Below are 15,826 nucleotides of genomic sequence, written 5' to 3'. Positions count from 1 at the left end.
CGCAGGGCGCGCCGTGCACATACATACACACACACACACACACACAACATCAAGGACCAAAAAACACGCGCGCCTGGCCGACGCCCAGGTCCCCTTCTGCGATGACGGCACCACCACAGAGGGAAGAGCGGGGGCGGAACGCCAGGAGAAGGAGGGGAAAGTGACGAGGCAGCCGGGCTGGCCATGTGTGCAATCAAGGACAGGGGAAGGTGGACACCTCTAGAGGTCAGTGCTGCTGTCGGAATCCGAGTCCGAGAGGGAGAGGGAGTCCGAGAGGTCGGAGCTGCAGTCGGTGGAGAGGGTGTCCGAGTCGTCATCACTGAAGGTCGATGTGAGATCGTAGTCGGAATCCGACGCCAGCACAGTCAGGCTGGTCACTGGGAGCTTGGTCTCGTCATCGAGAGGAGATCCCCCCACGGTGCCAGTGCCGGAGGGAGGCTTACCGGCCCCAGGAGGGGGGGTGATGGCGGTCAAGGGCCCCGGCCGCCCGGGGCCCGGCTCCGGCTCCTGCGAGTCTGGGATCTCGGAACCGGGGGCGGCTGTGGCAATGGCCGCCGCAGCAACGGCCGCGGCGGCGGCCTGTGTGGCGGCCTGCGCCGCGGCCAGCGACTCGACGACCGCCGCCAAGCTGGTCGGTGTCAGAGGCGGGGTTGTGATCGTGGTGCCGATGAGTTCCGATTCGTCCGGCAAGTCGATCATGGGATCCGCCGGCCGCGGGTGAAGGGAGGCAGCACTCCCGACCACGGAGCCCGGGCGCGAGAGTGGCGGCAAGTGCGATGCCGGCTCGACCTCGGCCACGGCAGAACGCCCGCCGGCGGGAGGGGCGCCAGTCACATGGCTCGGCGCCGAGGAAGGCGGCGGCGGCAAAGACAGGGCCTCATACGCCAGCAGGGTGTCCTCAACCGGATCCAGCAGGACCACCGGCGGGGCCGTGGCCAGCGGCGAGGCCGGGGTGCTGGCCGCGGGCGGTCGCCCAGGGCTGCCCAACTCGCCGCCGGCAGCGGCCCCGCCGGTGGTGGCAATGGTCCCCGGGACCGGGGAGTACCGGCGCGAGAAGCTCGCCGACCGCAGGCGATTGGCCCCACGCCGGGACAGGGCTCGAACCAGATCCAGTGCGCTGCTGGCCGGAGCCAGATCACCGGACGCATCCGAGTCGCCACTCATCGCCAAGTCCGACAAGGAGGCCGCCAGCCCCTGCGACGAGTCGGAGGAGGTCCGCCGGGCTGCCGGGCTGGGAGATGGGACCATCCCGGCCCCGGCGACCGGTGATGCCAGCAGCGACGAGGAAGACCCACTGCCACCGGCGCCAGCCCCGTAGTTCGGCGAGCCCACCAGCGAGGAGTTGGAGTTGGAGAGGGCACTGCCGGTGGGGGTGGCCCCGGCGGCTCCGCCGGCCAAATACAGGTTGGAGAAGGAGGAGGTGGGCGAGCCGGCGCCCACGCCATTCGGCGGGAAGAGCACCGCCGGGACCATTTGCGGCGAGACAGCCTCGGAGGCCGGAGCCCGCGGCTGGACCACCGCAAAGAAGGCCGGGAAGCCGAGCATATGAGAAAGGGCACGCTGGGTGCTGGTGGGCGACTGGCCGGCGGGCCAGTCACCGGACGCCACGGCCGAGGCCGCCTTCTCGGCGATGAACCCAACCGCCGGAGTGGCCACCTGTGTCACCAGGGTCTCCTGCCGGGAGCTGCTGACCAGCGATGCGCGCTGGCCCCCGGGCAGGTCCACCAGAGGGACGGCCAGGGGCCGGCTCCCGGCCCCGGACCCGGTGCCACTGACGTTCGTCCCACCGGGTGCCGACTTGCGGAGGTGCTTCAGCCACGCCTGCACGGAGGCCATCCCCGAGAGGCTGGCATTCTCGGCGTAGTTGCGCACCGGAGCGCCAGCGCCAAAGGCACCGGCCATGCCTCCCATCGATCCGGGCGAGGTTCCCAGCATGGACGGGCTCCCGGGGCCGGTACCGGCCCCGAGCACCGAGCAAAAGACCAACCGGTGAATGGACCCCTGCTGCAGGTCGGCCAGCAGGAGCCCATGCAAGCCGGGCACAATGCCAGATGCCAGATCTTCGGTCACCAGGTCGCTGCCGAGCAGCCACCCGGGCGGGGCGAATTCCGCCACCGCCGTCGACCAGCTGTAGTACATGTGCGACAGGCGCAGGTCCTTGCTCCCAAGCAAGGCGGCCGAGGCGCCGGACCCTGTGCTCGACATGCTCCCGGCCGAGCCGGCGCCATTGCCACCAGCAGGACCGCTGCCACCGGTCAGCGACGAGGACGACCCAATTCCGGCAGATGCGGCCCGGTTACTTTCCCAGGCATTCTTCTCGCGCGAGGCCAGGATCACAAGTTCTCCGAGCATCAGCATGTGGAAGGCCTTGACACGCCAGCGAGATGAGTCCTCCAGATCCCCGGCCAGGAAGCCGGCCGCCCCAGCGGCCGGGGCATCGGCGGCCGGCGTCAGCATGAGAACCGTATCCCCGCGGATGAAGCGCCGCGAGCCGGTTTGCAAGCCCGTGCGCTGGCGAAGAGTGGCACACCGGGAAACCCGTCAGGAAGCAGCTCAAGCAGGCAAAATGGACCGACAACAGGGAGGGCCGGCCGAAGCCGGGGACATACCTCCAGGAAGCGAAGCTGGGCACTGGGATCGGCATCGGCCCCAATCAGGCCCTCACAAACAAGGACCCGGCATGGCCGGGATGGCGCACGCGTGGGAGATCCCACCAGCGAAGCACTGGCCCGATGCCCGGTGCCGGAGGAAGACGCACCGCCGGCTCCCATGGGGGCCGTGGCATTCATGTTGATCTCGGCCACGATTTCCTCCACCGATGCCAGGGTGGCAGACAGGGAGGCATGGTCCGGATGGCCCTCCGGCGTGTTCTTGATAATCTCCTGTACAAGGGAAAAACCGCCATCCAGAGAAGGGTCAGCCCGGGCGCGTCAACGAGTCGGAACCCCCATGCACAGATGGGGAGCCAGAGGAAGGGGACTTCACGCACCTTGAGAAGCAGCGGATACCGGCAGATGCGCTGGACCGGCTTGATCAGCAGGGTCGGGATGTCAAGGGGCTTCTTCCGGAGCCCGGCAAGCGGGGCGGAGGTCGAGCGCGCCCGCGGCGTCCGGTCTCCGGGGGTGCTGCCAAACGGGTCGAAGTCCTGGGATCCGTCGGCCGGCGTGCGCGGACTCGATTGGGCCGACCCGGCGACAAAGCTTCGCCGGGCCACTTCGGCCCCGGGTGCCTCGGGGGTGACAGTGGCCAGGCTTTCAAAGAAGCGCCGGTACAGACGCTTCGAGGACTGAAGGTGATTGAACTTCTCCAGGGCGATCGGGTGATTCCGGCAGTAATTGGCAAACGTCCGAAGATGGGGGACCTGCGTGATGCGGAAGGAACAGGAGGGGGGAGGGGGATAGAGGAAGATGGTGAGTCCGCCATGACAGCAGGCAACCAGGGCCCGAGAGAGAGAGAGAGAGAAGAGGAGGAGGGGAGACATGGAGAAGGGCGGCAAGTGCAGGCGCCGGTGTCCCAATAATGCACGCACCAGCGAGGCCAGCACCGGGCCGATGCTCTGGACCGGCGCGGTCGGATGACCGAGCCCACTGCTCAGCAGAGCCATTGACACCCGCCGAGAGAGGTCCAGCAGAGCGGCCGAAGTGCCGAACAGCGAGGCGGCCTCCTGCTGCGTCAGCAGGCCCGGCTGATAGGCCGTGGTGGGGAGCCCACGCGCCGGGCCGGGAGAATCCCCGGAAGCATGGGCGGCGCTTGTGGCAGCCGGCGAGGCGACCATCTCCTCGGCTCGGCGACCGAATTGGAAGGCCCCATCCACCCGGGGCAGATGCGGCAATGGACAGGAGCACGGCTGGCCGGCCATCAGCTCGGTTTCGGTGGCCGACGGGGACCGAAGGCCGGAGAAGCCGGCCGATGGTGACGAAGCTGCCTGCTGACTCTGCTGCTCTAGCGAGGAGAGATAATTGCCGGACCCAGCCCCGGGGCTTGCCAGAAGGGAGTCCGTCGAGCCGGACACATGGATGGAGGCACGCTTGGATGTCGGGGAGGCCGGGGGGAGGGGCGAGTGCCCGGCCGCCGCGGCCGACGCCGACAGGGTCAACGACAACCGCCGCGTCCGGGGGGTGATCTTCAACAGCGAGGAGGTCACCAGGGGCTGGTAGAAATGCGGGGCCAGCACCTCCGAGTGAGCTCCCGGGCAGCCGCCCACCGCCATGCGGGCCACATTCCGCATGAGCGACATGTCGCCGGTGAAGAGCAACTCCGTGAAGAGCAGCTCATAGATGGCCTCCTGGCGCTTGTGCTCGGTCATCGGCAGCCCCAACTCAGCCACGCGCTCCGACCCGACCAGCTTGGTCCAGCTGTCGGGCAGGGAGACCGACTCCAGGATCCGGGACCAGCGCTCATCGCACGAAAGACAGATGTTGCACGGAGCCAGGGAGTGCGGGCCGGCCGGGGCAGCCGGCCCAACCCCCGGCGGCAGGGTCAATAATGCCGCGGTGGCCTGACGCCCGAGGCCCGGCGGATCCAGACTGCTCAATCCGCAACTGTACCAAAAGTGGGAATTCGGGTCGAAAGCACACCCGGACCCGGCCATCGTCAAGGCATATTCCAGCGACAGATCCGTCGGAATGGAAGTCCCCGGAAGCGGCGGCCCTGGCAGGCAGCCATGCGCCAATGTGTGCTCGGGCTCATGGGCGGGAATTGGCCCCGCAAGATTCCGTGCCGGGAGGTGTGCAGACGACTGCGAAGGCTGCGGGTGCTTTGACAGAGGCCGGACGGGTGGGGTGGCCGATGATCCACCCGGGATGTCGATCGTCAAATCAGGACGACGATCGGCTGCCGGCGTCGAGGCCGGAGCCGCGGCTGGAAGGGGAGCCGGAGCCGGAGTCGGAGACGGGACCATCTCCGGGGTGGGATCGGGGATCAGCTGTGCGAAATGCATGTCAATATGAGCCGAGTCGATGGGCCCCTAAGCCAAAGAGACAGGGAGAGGGAGAGAAGGGGGGAAAGGGGGAGAGGGCGGAAAGAGGGAAATGAGTGCGTACAGTAAAGGCAGGTGGGTTGGATGATGACACCCGGAGGATGCTCGAGTGGCGCTTCAAAGCACCGGGGGATGGGCTCACCGGGCCGGATGAAGAGGAGGCCCCGCTCGGGGGCGTCGAGTCTGATGAGCGATTCAGAAAACGATCCAGCTTGCCGAAGAGGCTACGCCGGTTGCTGACCGGCTCCGGGGTGCTTGTGTGCTCCGGGACATTGGTCTGCTCCTGCATGCTGATGGGCTCCTGGCCGCTGACGGGCGGCTGCGAAAGGCTGGCCATCATGGCCGGAGCAGGCTCTGTGGCGATGCATCAAGGAAAGGGGGCCGGGGGACGGGATGGACAAACAAATGAACACAAGCGGAGTGCACACAAGCGCGCAAAGTCAGCTGATGAGACGCGGTGGCGAAGAGGGCGGGTGGAGGGAAAGGCAACAAACGTGAACACGCACCAGGGGACGGGACCAGCGAGGCAGCTGGCACCGGGGAAGTGATCTTGGGCACGCGATTCCGTCGAATGACCACGGCCGAGGGGACCCGAGGCCGAACCTGCCGCGAAAGTGAGTCCTCATCCCTCTGCGACAAAGACTGCAGGGTCATGTGGATGGATGCGATGTCCATGGGACTGGGCGGCGCACGGACATTTTGGACTGTGAATGGCAGGCAAAGACGCGAGATGGGGAGCACCGAGAGTCCAGCGCAGGGGCACAACGGGGGCGGGCAAGGGGGAAAAGGAGACTCGGAATGTCGGGCGCACCTCCGATTGTCATTGGTCATTTCGGTCAAATGCTCCAGCAGGAAGGCCGTCTTGTCGGCGCCGCGCTCCATGCAGGCGCGATGAGCGGCGCGCAGGTTGTTCGGGCACTGGAGCAACAGCTCCAAGTCCTCCATTACCAGGGGGTCCAGCTGACTGGGATCGATGCCGGTGCCGTCCGGGCAGCTGGCGCCGGTGGTGGAGCTGCTGGTGCCGGCACCGGCGCTGGCCGGGCGAACTGGCGGCCGCCCCGTTGGAGGGGCCGCAGACGCGGCAACCCCGGCGGCCTCCTCGGCCTTCGGAGACAGCTTCATGGGCAGGGTGGTGGAGCAGAGCCGGCGCCGGGCCTCCGGATCCAGAGGGAGTGGCGTGTCGATGGAGAAGTCCCCCCATGTGCCGCCCACATGCATGGACACAGGCCGCGAGCTGACACTGGACAGTGACCGTGACAGCGGACTGGACCCATATTGCGGGGGCCGAGAGGGCGCCGGTGGCCGGCCTCGAGCCGGGCCCCAGGCCCCGTCAGGCCCCGCACGCGAGGGGGACCCCGGCTCGCCGGCCACCGGGCTCGGGAGCGACCATCGAAGGGAATCCGCCGAACGCTCGAGGATCTCGCTGACCGATGTGCTGATCAGCGGATCGGAAACGGACTCCGAGGTGGAGGTGAAGGAGAAAGTCCGATTGAAGGCGGGGCTCTGCTGCAGAAGATTCAGCACCTCATTGCTCCGGGCATATTTGGCCACGGCCATCGGGTTCAGACAGAAGAACGCCTCTTCGCCCTCGTCCTCGTCGTCGTCATCGCCACCACCGGCCCCGACGCCGGGCACGCTGCTGGCCGCCAGGGCCAGGCCGCCGCCCGGGGTTCGGGGGGTCAACGGCCGGGCCGCCGCCGCGGCGACCGCCTCCAAAGGGGGGAGCGAAATCTCCGACGCCGAAGAGGCATCCGACTCGTCGCCGCTAGCCGAGGGGGAGTCATCCTCCAGAACAGGCTGGAGCTCCGGCATGTGAATGTGATCGGTATCGGGGGAGGACGGAGAGGCCGGCTCGCCGATGGGTTCGGACACATTGGCAAGCGCGGCATCGGTGTCAGGCGCAAGCACAAGCCCCGTGGTAAGTGAGGATGTGATGATGGGCTCGACGGCTGGCTGGACAATCGATTCCTCGACCAACTCGACGGCAGGCTCGACGGCCGGCTCGACGGCAGGCTCGACGGCAGGCTCGACGGCAGGCTCGACGGCCGGCTCGACGGCCGGCTCGACGACTGGCTCGATGGTTGGCTCAAGAGCGTGCTCAATAATTGTCTCAACAACGGACTCAACAACGGGCCCAGCAGTCGACCCGACAACCGACTCGGAACCAGAGGCAGGCACGGACCCGGCATCAGTGTCGGCCGTGGTCGTGAACTCAGGTCCATCGGTAACCGCAACAATCGACTGATCCGTAGGCTCAAGGAGAGGCTCCTTTTCAACCGGGAGCAGCGCCTTGATGACGGGCTCAGGCTCAACGACAGAGGAGGATCCGGGCTCCGAGGAGGATGCCTCGCCACCGCTCAGATGCCCATCCTCATCAGGCTGGGAGACAAAGTCGTCGGGATTGAAGTTGTCCTGTGCATGGCGAGGGAGCCGACGATACCGGCGTCAGGTAGGGCGGGCGGGAACCAGAACCGAAGCCCACCAGGAACAAAGGCCACAGTCAGAAGACAAGGCGGAAGACCAGGGACACACACTGGCACAGGTAAAGCGAGAGAGCGGGGAAGAGCGGGGGAGGAGGGCGCACCAGGTTGATGGCCACCGCTTCCAGGGCCTGGACAACCTTCAGGCGCTGGATCATGGCGATGTTGTCACCCCGGGAGTCAGAGTCGGCCGTCTCCGAGGTGGTCAGCCGCGGGATTGACTGGAACTCGATCGGCGAAAAGATGTCCGATGGATCTGTCCCCGTGTGTCGAGCCACGGCATCGACAAAGATGCTGGCCGAGTTGATGGCCACACTCCGGAGGAAGGGCTCCGACATGTCTCGATATGCGCGATCCTCGGGACCGCGACCGACGACATCTGCCCCGATGGGAGGAAAGACAGAGTCAGAGAGGGGACCGAGGGAAGGAGCCCGGAGGAGACTCCATGAAGGATGTCAGGGACCGGGGGAGGAGGGCGCCTGCGTACCGGGCAACAAGCTGAAGGCCAGCTCGTGGAAGGCCGGGCCCCGCTGCAGGGCCGAGATCAGGTCGGCATCCTCGTCCAAGGCCCGGCCAATGCGACGCTCAATCCAGGGACGGATGCACTGGATATGAGGCGGGGGGGGGGGGGGATATCAGGATGGGACGCGTGTGTCAGGGGAGAGAGGGGGGGGGATGCCGTGGAAAAGGGCCACAGGATGCCATGACGAAGTCGAGTGACGCGGACGAACCTGGGAGAAGTACATGTACTCGTCATAGCGGGCAGACTTGCGGGACATGGTCAGCTTGCGCTGGCGCACCGGGGCGCCCTCAGGCCGAAAGGTGCCATGCTCGCTGCCAACGCCGGACACACTGGCCCCAGAGGAGTGGGCCGCCACCACGGCGAGGAGGTCTCCGCCATCGGGTCCGGGGCCGAGCGGGCGCCCGGAGGGCGGGACCGACCCGGGAGCGGCGTCAGTGCCGTCGGCATTCGGGAAGACGGCTTGCTGCTGCTTCGAGCGGACTCGTGCGCCGACAATGCTCTTCGTCCGGCGGAGCATGACGCTCTAGGCTTCGAAAGACAAGGAGGAGGCAGGAAGGGGGTGATGAGAGGTGGGGAAGGGGGGGGGGGAGGGAGGGGCAGAAGGAGTGGGATAGCCTCTCTCGCTCACACACAGACACAGACACACACACACACACACACGCGCGCGCGCGTACACACGCACACACGCACGCACACGCACGTGCGCACACAGACGACCGCGCGGCAGCCGACGGCGGTAGCGGCGGTGGCGGAGACGGGCGGGCCTGTGGCTGCGTGTACACGCCCGAGTGGTGAGGTGCGGGGAACGCAAGCGAGGGAGGATGCGAAAAGGCCAACCCGGAGGAGGGGCAGAAAGGGTGGCGGGAAGGCGGCAGGGGCAGGAGGGGAGATGCGGGTTGTCGACACAGCCCGGTGGTCGCGAACATCTCGGGCACCACCTCAAAGCACATGCACGACCGAGAGGGCAGGCGCCAACGGCTGGGGGGGGGAGGGTCCCATCAGGAGGGCGAGATCACCGCCATATCACCAGGGTCTACCTGGCTACCCAGAGTCGGTCTGGGGGTAAGGGGGCGGGGGGGCGCGGGGACCGCCTCTCCGGCCCGGGGGAGCCAACACGGCCCCCGTGTGCGAGGGGCCCCGCCAGGGGCGCGCGCGCGCGCGCGCACGAACGGCCCAGAGACCCAGCCCTCGCCCTTGCCCCGCAGCCACAGTGGCACAAGCCCTACGCCACTTTCTCATCGCTTGAGGAGCCGTGTCCTCGGGGACTCTCTGTGGCCCGGGGACCCGGGGCTTGGTCGGGTGTCGCGGATCGGACCCAGGACCAGGGGGAAGAGGGGGGCCGTGAGGCAGGGGGGAAGACCCCTGTACAGTCTAATGTGGCCCCGAAGGTGACTCTCTGCATGTGTGTGACAGAGAGAGAGAGAGAGAGAGAGAGAGAGAGAGAGAGAGAGAGACATCCCCCAAGGGCCGAAGAACAATGGCAGCAGACAGCTGCTGATCCCGTACGGCCCCGGTTCCCCCCCTTTCTCACTCTGGCCCCGAAGGGCCCCGGAGGGAGGTCATTTACAATATTGCAGTGGCCAAGGGAGCCGGTGAGCTGGGCGCCTGGCACCGCGACCAGCACCCCCTGGTCGGGCGTGCTCTCGGGCCGGCCAAGCGACACGGACGCCCGGCCACCCGGGGTTCGGCCCGCGTGTGAGCGTGAGAGAACAAAGCCTTCCCCGCGCGCGCTCCGGCGACGCCTCGCCCGGATCGGCGACCGCGATCGGCCTCGCCCGGCAGTGGGGCCACGCGCGAGACCGCTTCCAAGGGGAGGGACCGACAACGGAGCAAAGGGGGACGGGCCGGGGGCGGGGGCTGGAGTCGGGGCCGGAGCCGGGGCCCGGGCCGGACAGGTGCAGGTGCCCCCCCCCCCCCCCAGCTAGGTCTCCCCGGCCCTGCCCCACTCGGCCCAGTGAAACACCGGGCGCCGACTTGACCCCCAGGGGCGAGGGGTCTCGAGGGCGCGGCTTGTGCGCGAGCGCTTCGCCCGCGGCCCCCCGCCCCCTGGCCAAGTTGCAGCAGGGCAGGCGCTCAGAAGAGAGCCGCAGGATGCCCCGCTCCGTGGCGGGCGGAAGGCACCCATGCATGGCCGCCATATATTGGCGGTAATATATTCAGGTAATTACGTCGGTATGGCCTCGGGGCCGTGCTCGTCCCCGTTTCTCCCAGCCTCAGGGGCCCGCTGGTTCAGCCCCACACGCACACGCGTGTATTTGGCCAGGGGGGGGGGGGACAGGACGCCGGCCGCCGAGTCCGCGAGTGCGCCCCTGCCGCGCTACACCCTCTTGCCGTAGCCCTCTAATCAAGAGACACCTGTTCCAAAGACACGCTCTGCATCGGCTCCCCCGCCCCCGTCGCACGCCTGTGTGAGTTTCACCAGGATTGTTTACCTGGCCCGGGGAGACAGGGCCGCCTCGTTGCGCGGCTCGACAACACACCGGGCACTCACCGGGGCTGGCAGTCGGAGCTGAGGGGGGGGGGGGGGCTGCGGACACACCCCCTTTTGACCGGTGATGGACAGGCCCGTACAGCGCGGGGCTGCCCCGCCCCCTGGGACAATTCACAGAAACCATGTGCCCCGTCTCTCCCTGCGGCCGGGAACGGCAACGCGAGTGTCGAACGGGGGGGGTACCAGCCGGGCGAGGTACGTGTCGGGGGCGGCGGGGGGTGCCGATGCCGCTTGACCCCCGCCAGGCCAGAGACTGGAAAATCCGACGGGCTCCAGTCTCGCCCCCCCCCCCGGAGGCCGCCCCGCCGCCGGCGGCCCACAGGGCCCCGACTGAAAGCACACCGAAACCCGGTCCTCAACCCTGGGCGCCCACGCGCGCGTCACCGTCTCCCTTGGCTCTCGCGCGCGCCCGGGCCGCCGCACTCGCCCCCCCCCCCCCCCGCTTGGGGAGGCGGGGGACCCACCGTGGAGTGGCCAACATCGAGGCACTTCTTTGGTGTGCCCTGCCCAGCGCGGCGGCCCGGGAACACCTCCCCCGGCAAGGCGGCGCGGTGCACCCCGTCCCCTCCTTGCTCGCTGGCCTCGCGCCGACGCCAGGGGGGGGGAGGGGGGTCACACGGACGGACGGGTCGTTCTGGAAAACCAAATGCCAACTCTTTGCCCGAGCCACTTACTCACATGTCCCAACGAAAGATCCGTGCTAAAGCGCAAGATTCAGACACTGAATGTCAAGCACACAGCTGTGGGGTATTTTCACCCGAGACACGCCTCTCTCTATTACGGAAGGACACACTGCCGAGGGGAAAGGGGCGGAGGGAGGCGAAAAAGGAGAATGAAAAAAAAAAAGAAGGGAAGGGAGCAAAGGGAAGCAGGGAGGAGGGAACCGGCACGAGCACGATCAATCGCTGTCACTGTCACCCTCATCGGCCACAAGACCCGAGGGCTTGGAGGAGGCCGCACCGCCGGGCGAGGGGATTCGCTCGAGCACTGCAATGAAGATGGGGCCCTGGTTGTGGCCCGGGGCGTTGGGAGCCATGCCGGGAGGCAGGCCATCGCCAGAGACATGGCCCTCGGTGGCACCGCGCTCGCCCGGCTGGCCCGGCTGCCAGGCGGTGGCGGGCTGATCCGGCAGGATGAGCCAGCCAAAGCGCGTCGGCCGGCCAATGCGGAAGCCGAAGGTCCGCGGGTCGACCGGGCGCACCGGGTGCCGAGACCGACTCTGCTGCAGGGCCTGTGCCACAACCCAGTCATTCTCGCGCACACTGAGGGCGCAGGTGGAGTAGACCACCCGTCCGCCGGGAAGCCCATCCTCCGGGGCCCGGGCCGCGGCGATGGCCGCCAGCACCAGAGACAGCTGCCGGCCGGCGGTTTGCGCCATGCCACTGGGGGACCAGGGCCCGGCGGCCGAGTTACTGACCGCCGGCGAGGCGGTGTCCGGGGCCCGAGCCACATGGCGATCCGTCGAGCAGGGGGCATCCACCAGCACCCGGTCATACAGGCCATGGTGCGCCGGCGGCAGGGACTCCGTCCGGGTGGCATTCAGCGACAGCACCCGCACCGAAGCCCGGTACTGCCGCGGCATGAAGGCCTCGACCGTGCGCTCGAGGCGCGCGCGCCGCGGCGCCGCCGGCTCATTCAGCACTAGCAGCCCATCGGCATCGGCGTCGATCGCGTCGCGCGCCTCGGCCCCGAGATCGAAGCACACAGGCCCAGCGGGCCCGGGCCCGGCCTCGGGCCCGGCCCCGGCCTCCCCGGCATGATGCGACCGCCAAAGGCGCTGGGCGATGGCCACCGACTTGCCACCCGGCGCGGCGCACAAGTCCAACACCTTCTGCCCGGGCCGGATGTCCAGAGCATCGATGCAAAGTAGCGACGCCACATTCAGGATGTAGTAGGTTGCCTGCCCGGCCCGGTCGGCCATGGGCGGGGGGAAGGGGTCGCCACCGGCGCCGGGCGCGCTCCCCGATGCCGGCACCAGGGCACAGAGACTGCCAATGTAGGGCGACTGGACGAAAAGCAGCTTCTCCGGGTCCTCGGCGTCGGCGTAGGACTCCGGCGACCGGCGCAGGGCCGCGCACACGGCCGCCGGGTCCGCATGCCAGTTGACCATGGCCACATGCTCGGGGGTGCGCTTCAGCGCGGGCAGCAGGCGCGTGCGCCACCGCTGGGGGCCGTACTCATTGTCGTGGTAGTCCAGGAACTGGCGATAATGCTTCGGGGGCATGGTTGCCTTTGTGGATGTGTGCCGGGAAGGAGGTCTATGCAATGGAGGGCACAAGCAAGGGGAGGGGCAGAGAAACGGGGAGTCGGGGAGGGCAGAGGAGTGTGCGTGCGGGATGGGGCCGGAGACGGCACAAGGGGGGGGGGGAGGGGGGGGGGGAAGGGAATGCTGGTCGCAGGATTGGCTTCCAGCGTGCCCGCCCCGGCGCCCGAAAGGGCGGAACCGGTTCCGGGGCGCGCGCCCTACGTCCCGCGTGCGAGATCTCCGCCGCATCTCGCCGCTCGCGCACATGGACCAAGCTCCCGCCAGCCCCCTCGCACAGGTGTATCCCAATTGCCAACGGACAGCGTGGGCGTGATCCGGTCGCCTGACGCCCTGGCCACGTCCTTGCGTCTTGTTCCAAGCACCTTTTTCGGGAGCGTGGCCGTGTTGGGCACGTCGGGACACATCTTGCGTCAACTAGTCTGCTCCCGTCCCCTCCGCCCCCCTTCCTTCTTTGCTCTGCCCCTCCCCCTTTTTGTCTCCTCCCCTTTCCTTCCCTCCTTTCCTCGATCCCCCCCGGCAAACAGTGCGCTCCGTCTTGCTCCCTCCCTCCCTCCCTCCCTCCCTCTCCCGACTTCCCTCCCGTTCCTCCTCGCTCACCTCCCGGCCTGGCTCCATTGCTCCGCGCCTTTTCTCCGCCACCTTCCTCCGCTGGCCAGATGTCTGGCTCCGTTGCCTGCCACCTTTGCGGCCAGGAGCTTCGCTCGCAGACCCTGCTCAAGATGCACCTCACCAAGAAGCACCCCGATGGGCAGGCCGAGCCGGTAGCCACGCAAACCGACGACAATCTGGACCCTCGGCTGGCCAAGATCTTCGAGGACATCAAGATCGTCCGGCCCACCTCCGGCGCCACGCACGAGCGCGGCACCGAGGAGGACCGCGAGCGGCAGGCCCGCGCGGAGAAGGCCCTCAGCTTCCTGGAGCGTGTGGAAAACACCCAGCAGAAGGCCCACAACCTGGAGACGGCCTCGCAAATGGTCGGCGAGGCCACCGACCGGTTCCGCTTCGGCGACTTCCACGACCGGGACCCCTTCGCCGAGAAGGCCTCCATCGAGCGTCTGGCCGAGGAGCATTTTGGTGGGAGCGCCGACCTGGAGGTCATCGACCAGGGTGATGGCTCGACCCGGAAGGTTGTCACGCACCTGTCCAAGTTGCTGGCGCGCACGCCCCTCCCGAACGCCGAGCAGCCTGCCCCCGAGAAGAAGCCGGCCGCCGAGGTGTCCAAGCCGCCGGCCACGGCCAAGCCTGCCGGCCAGTCGATCGCCTCAACCAGCAGCCCCTTCAGTTCGGCTGCGGAGATGACGGCGCCGGTGGTCGGCTCGGCTGGCCCCTCCGGTTCGGCCTCCCCTGGTGCAGCTGCGCCGAGCCCCTTCGGAAGCAAGTCTACTGGCGCCCCGGCGGCCAGCCCCTTCGGCTCCGGTGCCTTCGGTGCCGCCAAGGCCAGTCCCTTTGCATCGAACTCTGCCTCCGCGGTGTCCAGCCCCTTCGGGTCGAATTCCGCCGCCGGTGCAAGCCCCTTCGGGTCGAATTCCGCCGCCGGTGCAAGCCCCTTCGGGTCGGCTTCCACCTCGGGGGCAAGCCCCTTCGGGACCGGCGCTGCCGTGCCCGGTACTGGTCCTTTCAGTTCGGCCGCCGCCTCCGGGGGCAGCCCCTTCGGCGGGAACCACTTCGCCAAGCCAGCTGCCCCCGGCCCGGCCGCCTCTTCGACCAGCACGCCGGCCACAGCACCCAGTCCTTTCGGCTCGAATGCCGTCGCCCCTGGCACTAGCTCCTCGGGTTTGAGCAACAACACCGGGGCCGGGGCTAGCCCCTTCGGTGGGACGCCCTTCGGCGCGGGTGCCTCATCCATGGCCAGCCCCTTCGGTCGGGGCCCCTTCGACACCGGATCCAATGACAAGAAGGCGGCCTTCGGCCAGCCGAGCGCTTTCTCCAATCCGGTGGCGCCTTTCTCGTCGGCCGGGTCGCCCTTTGCCTCGGCCGGGGGCTTTGCCTCTGCCAGCAAGGGGGCCAGTCCCTTTTCCTCGGCCGCGGCGACTGCGGTCGGCTCGGGTGCGGTCAGCTCGGGTGCGGTCAGCTCGCCCTTCGGCGCGACGGCTGTCGTCCCGTCCGCCGGAGCCAGCGCCGCGAAGGTCTTCCCCGGGGCTATCCGGTCTCCGGAGCTCGAGCACTCCAGTGCCGGGTCCGCCAGTGAGGAGTACTCCGACGAGGACGGCGATGATGGGGATGAGGATGGCGCTGATGAGAGCGCCGACAGCGCCGAGGACTACAGCCAGGATGAGGACGACGAGGACTACAGCCAGGCTGAGGACGACGAGGACTACAGCACGGAGGATGAGGAGGATGAGCCTGCTCCGGAGCAGGCTCCCTCCTCCAAGTCCATCATCTCGCCGTTTGCCTCGGTGGGCCTGGGTGGCGCTGCTGCTGCTGCTGCTGCTGCTACTGCTGCCAGCACCCCGGGCCCGGTCGCGGGCCAGCCCACTGGCTCGTCCATTTTCCTGACAAATACTCCCGGCTCCAAGGCGACCGGCTCTCCGGCCGCCGACACCCCGGCGGCCGGCGCCCCGGGGCCGGCTCAACCTGCCAATCAGTTTGTCTTCCAGCCGCTGGCCTCCAGCATTAAGAAGCCGGGCGCTGGTGGTGTCACCCCGGCGCCGGCCCCTCCTGCGGCCGCTCCGATGCTGAAGATGGACTCCTTGCAATTCAAGGGTGTCTCCTTCCTTGCAGCCCCGGCCGACTCGCTGGCGGAGGATGATGGGCCGTCCGCCACCCCGGTCGCCGTCGCGCCCGTTCCCGCGCCAGGGAAGCTTCCTCTCCCGACAATCGCCCTGGGCGCCGGCGCGAGCTCCGCCTCCTCCAAGCCTCTCCTCTTCACAAACATCTCCGCAACACTGCCGGCTGCTGCTTCGACGACTGCGACCCCCACTCCAGCCGCCGCAGCCAAGGCCTCCGTTGTCACCACCCCGGCTGCCGCGACTCCGGCCGGAGCTATTGCCAATCCCATCAAGGTTGACAACACTGGCACCTGGGCTTGCACCACTTGCCTGTCGCGCAATGCCGACAAGCTTGACAAGTGCGCCGCCTGCGAGGCCGA

General features: G+C 68.3%; 3 protein-coding genes across 3 annotated transcripts in view; 1 reads left to right on the top strand and 2 right to left on the bottom strand.

Moving 5' to 3' along the window:
• Window positions 1-23: 23 nt before the first annotated feature.
• Window positions 24-8,563, bottom strand: H696_05227 (hypothetical protein). The gene is made up of 10 exons (XM_009499088.1): window positions 8,190-8,563; window positions 7,946-8,063; window positions 7,563-7,837; window positions 5,790-7,390; window positions 5,485-5,657; window positions 5,043-5,332; window positions 3,530-4,924; window positions 2,990-3,361; window positions 2,610-2,882; window positions 24-2,511 (listed from the first exon to the last, which is right to left on the bottom strand). Exons 1-10 carry the CDS (start codon window positions 8,496-8,498, stop codon window positions 220-222), a joined length of 7,098 nt encoding a protein of 2,365 aa, XP_009497363.1. The 5' UTR covers window positions 8,499-8,563; the 3' UTR covers window positions 24-219.
• A 2,807-nt stretch (window positions 8,564-11,370) lies between these two features.
• Window positions 11,371-12,696, bottom strand: H696_05226 (hypothetical protein; the record flags this gene model as incomplete). The annotated part of the gene is made up of 1 exon (XM_009499087.1): window positions 11,371-12,696. The coding sequence occupies one exon, from the start codon at window positions 12,694-12,696 to the stop codon at window positions 11,371-11,373; it is 1,326 nt and encodes a 441-aa protein (XP_009497362.1).
• A 459-nt stretch (window positions 12,697-13,155) lies between these two features.
• The window catches only part of H696_05225 (hypothetical protein), a gene marked incomplete at its 3' end in the record, with an annotated part of 3,727 nt that continues 1,056 nt past the window's right edge, over window positions 13,156-15,826 (top strand). The window contains exons 1-2 of the mRNA XM_009499086.1: window positions 13,156-13,261; window positions 13,395-15,805. Of these exons, the coding sequence (XP_009497361.1) occupies window positions 13,395-15,805 (2,411 nt within the window). The 5' untranslated portion in view covers window positions 13,156-13,261. The remainder of the gene's footprint in view (window positions 13,262-13,394; window positions 15,806-15,826) is intronic.

The sequence above is a fragment of the Fonticula alba genome, assembly GCF_000388065.1.
Source record: "Fonticula alba strain ATCC 38817 unplaced genomic scaffold supercont2.9, whole genome shotgun sequence".
Taxonomy (NCBI): Eukaryota; order Rotosphaerida; family Fonticulaceae; genus Fonticula; species Fonticula alba.
This window is presented reverse-complemented; position numbering and strand designations above follow the sequence as displayed.

Bases quoted from the DNA above. Each gene is read 5' to 3' on its own strand.
- H696_05227 (XM_009499088.1), bottom strand. From the start codon at position 8,498: ATGCTCCGCCGGACGAAGAGCATTGTCGGCGCACGAGTCCGCTCGAAG. The intron at 7,838-7,945 runs GTACGCAGGCGC...CCATCGGGGCAG, and splicing joins GGCCTTCAGCTTGTTGCCCG to ATGTCGTCGGTCGCGGTCCC. The intron at 2,883-2,989 runs GTGCGTGAAGTC...TCCCTTGTACAG, and splicing joins GGTATCCGCTGCTTCTCAAG to GAGATTATCAAGAACACGCC.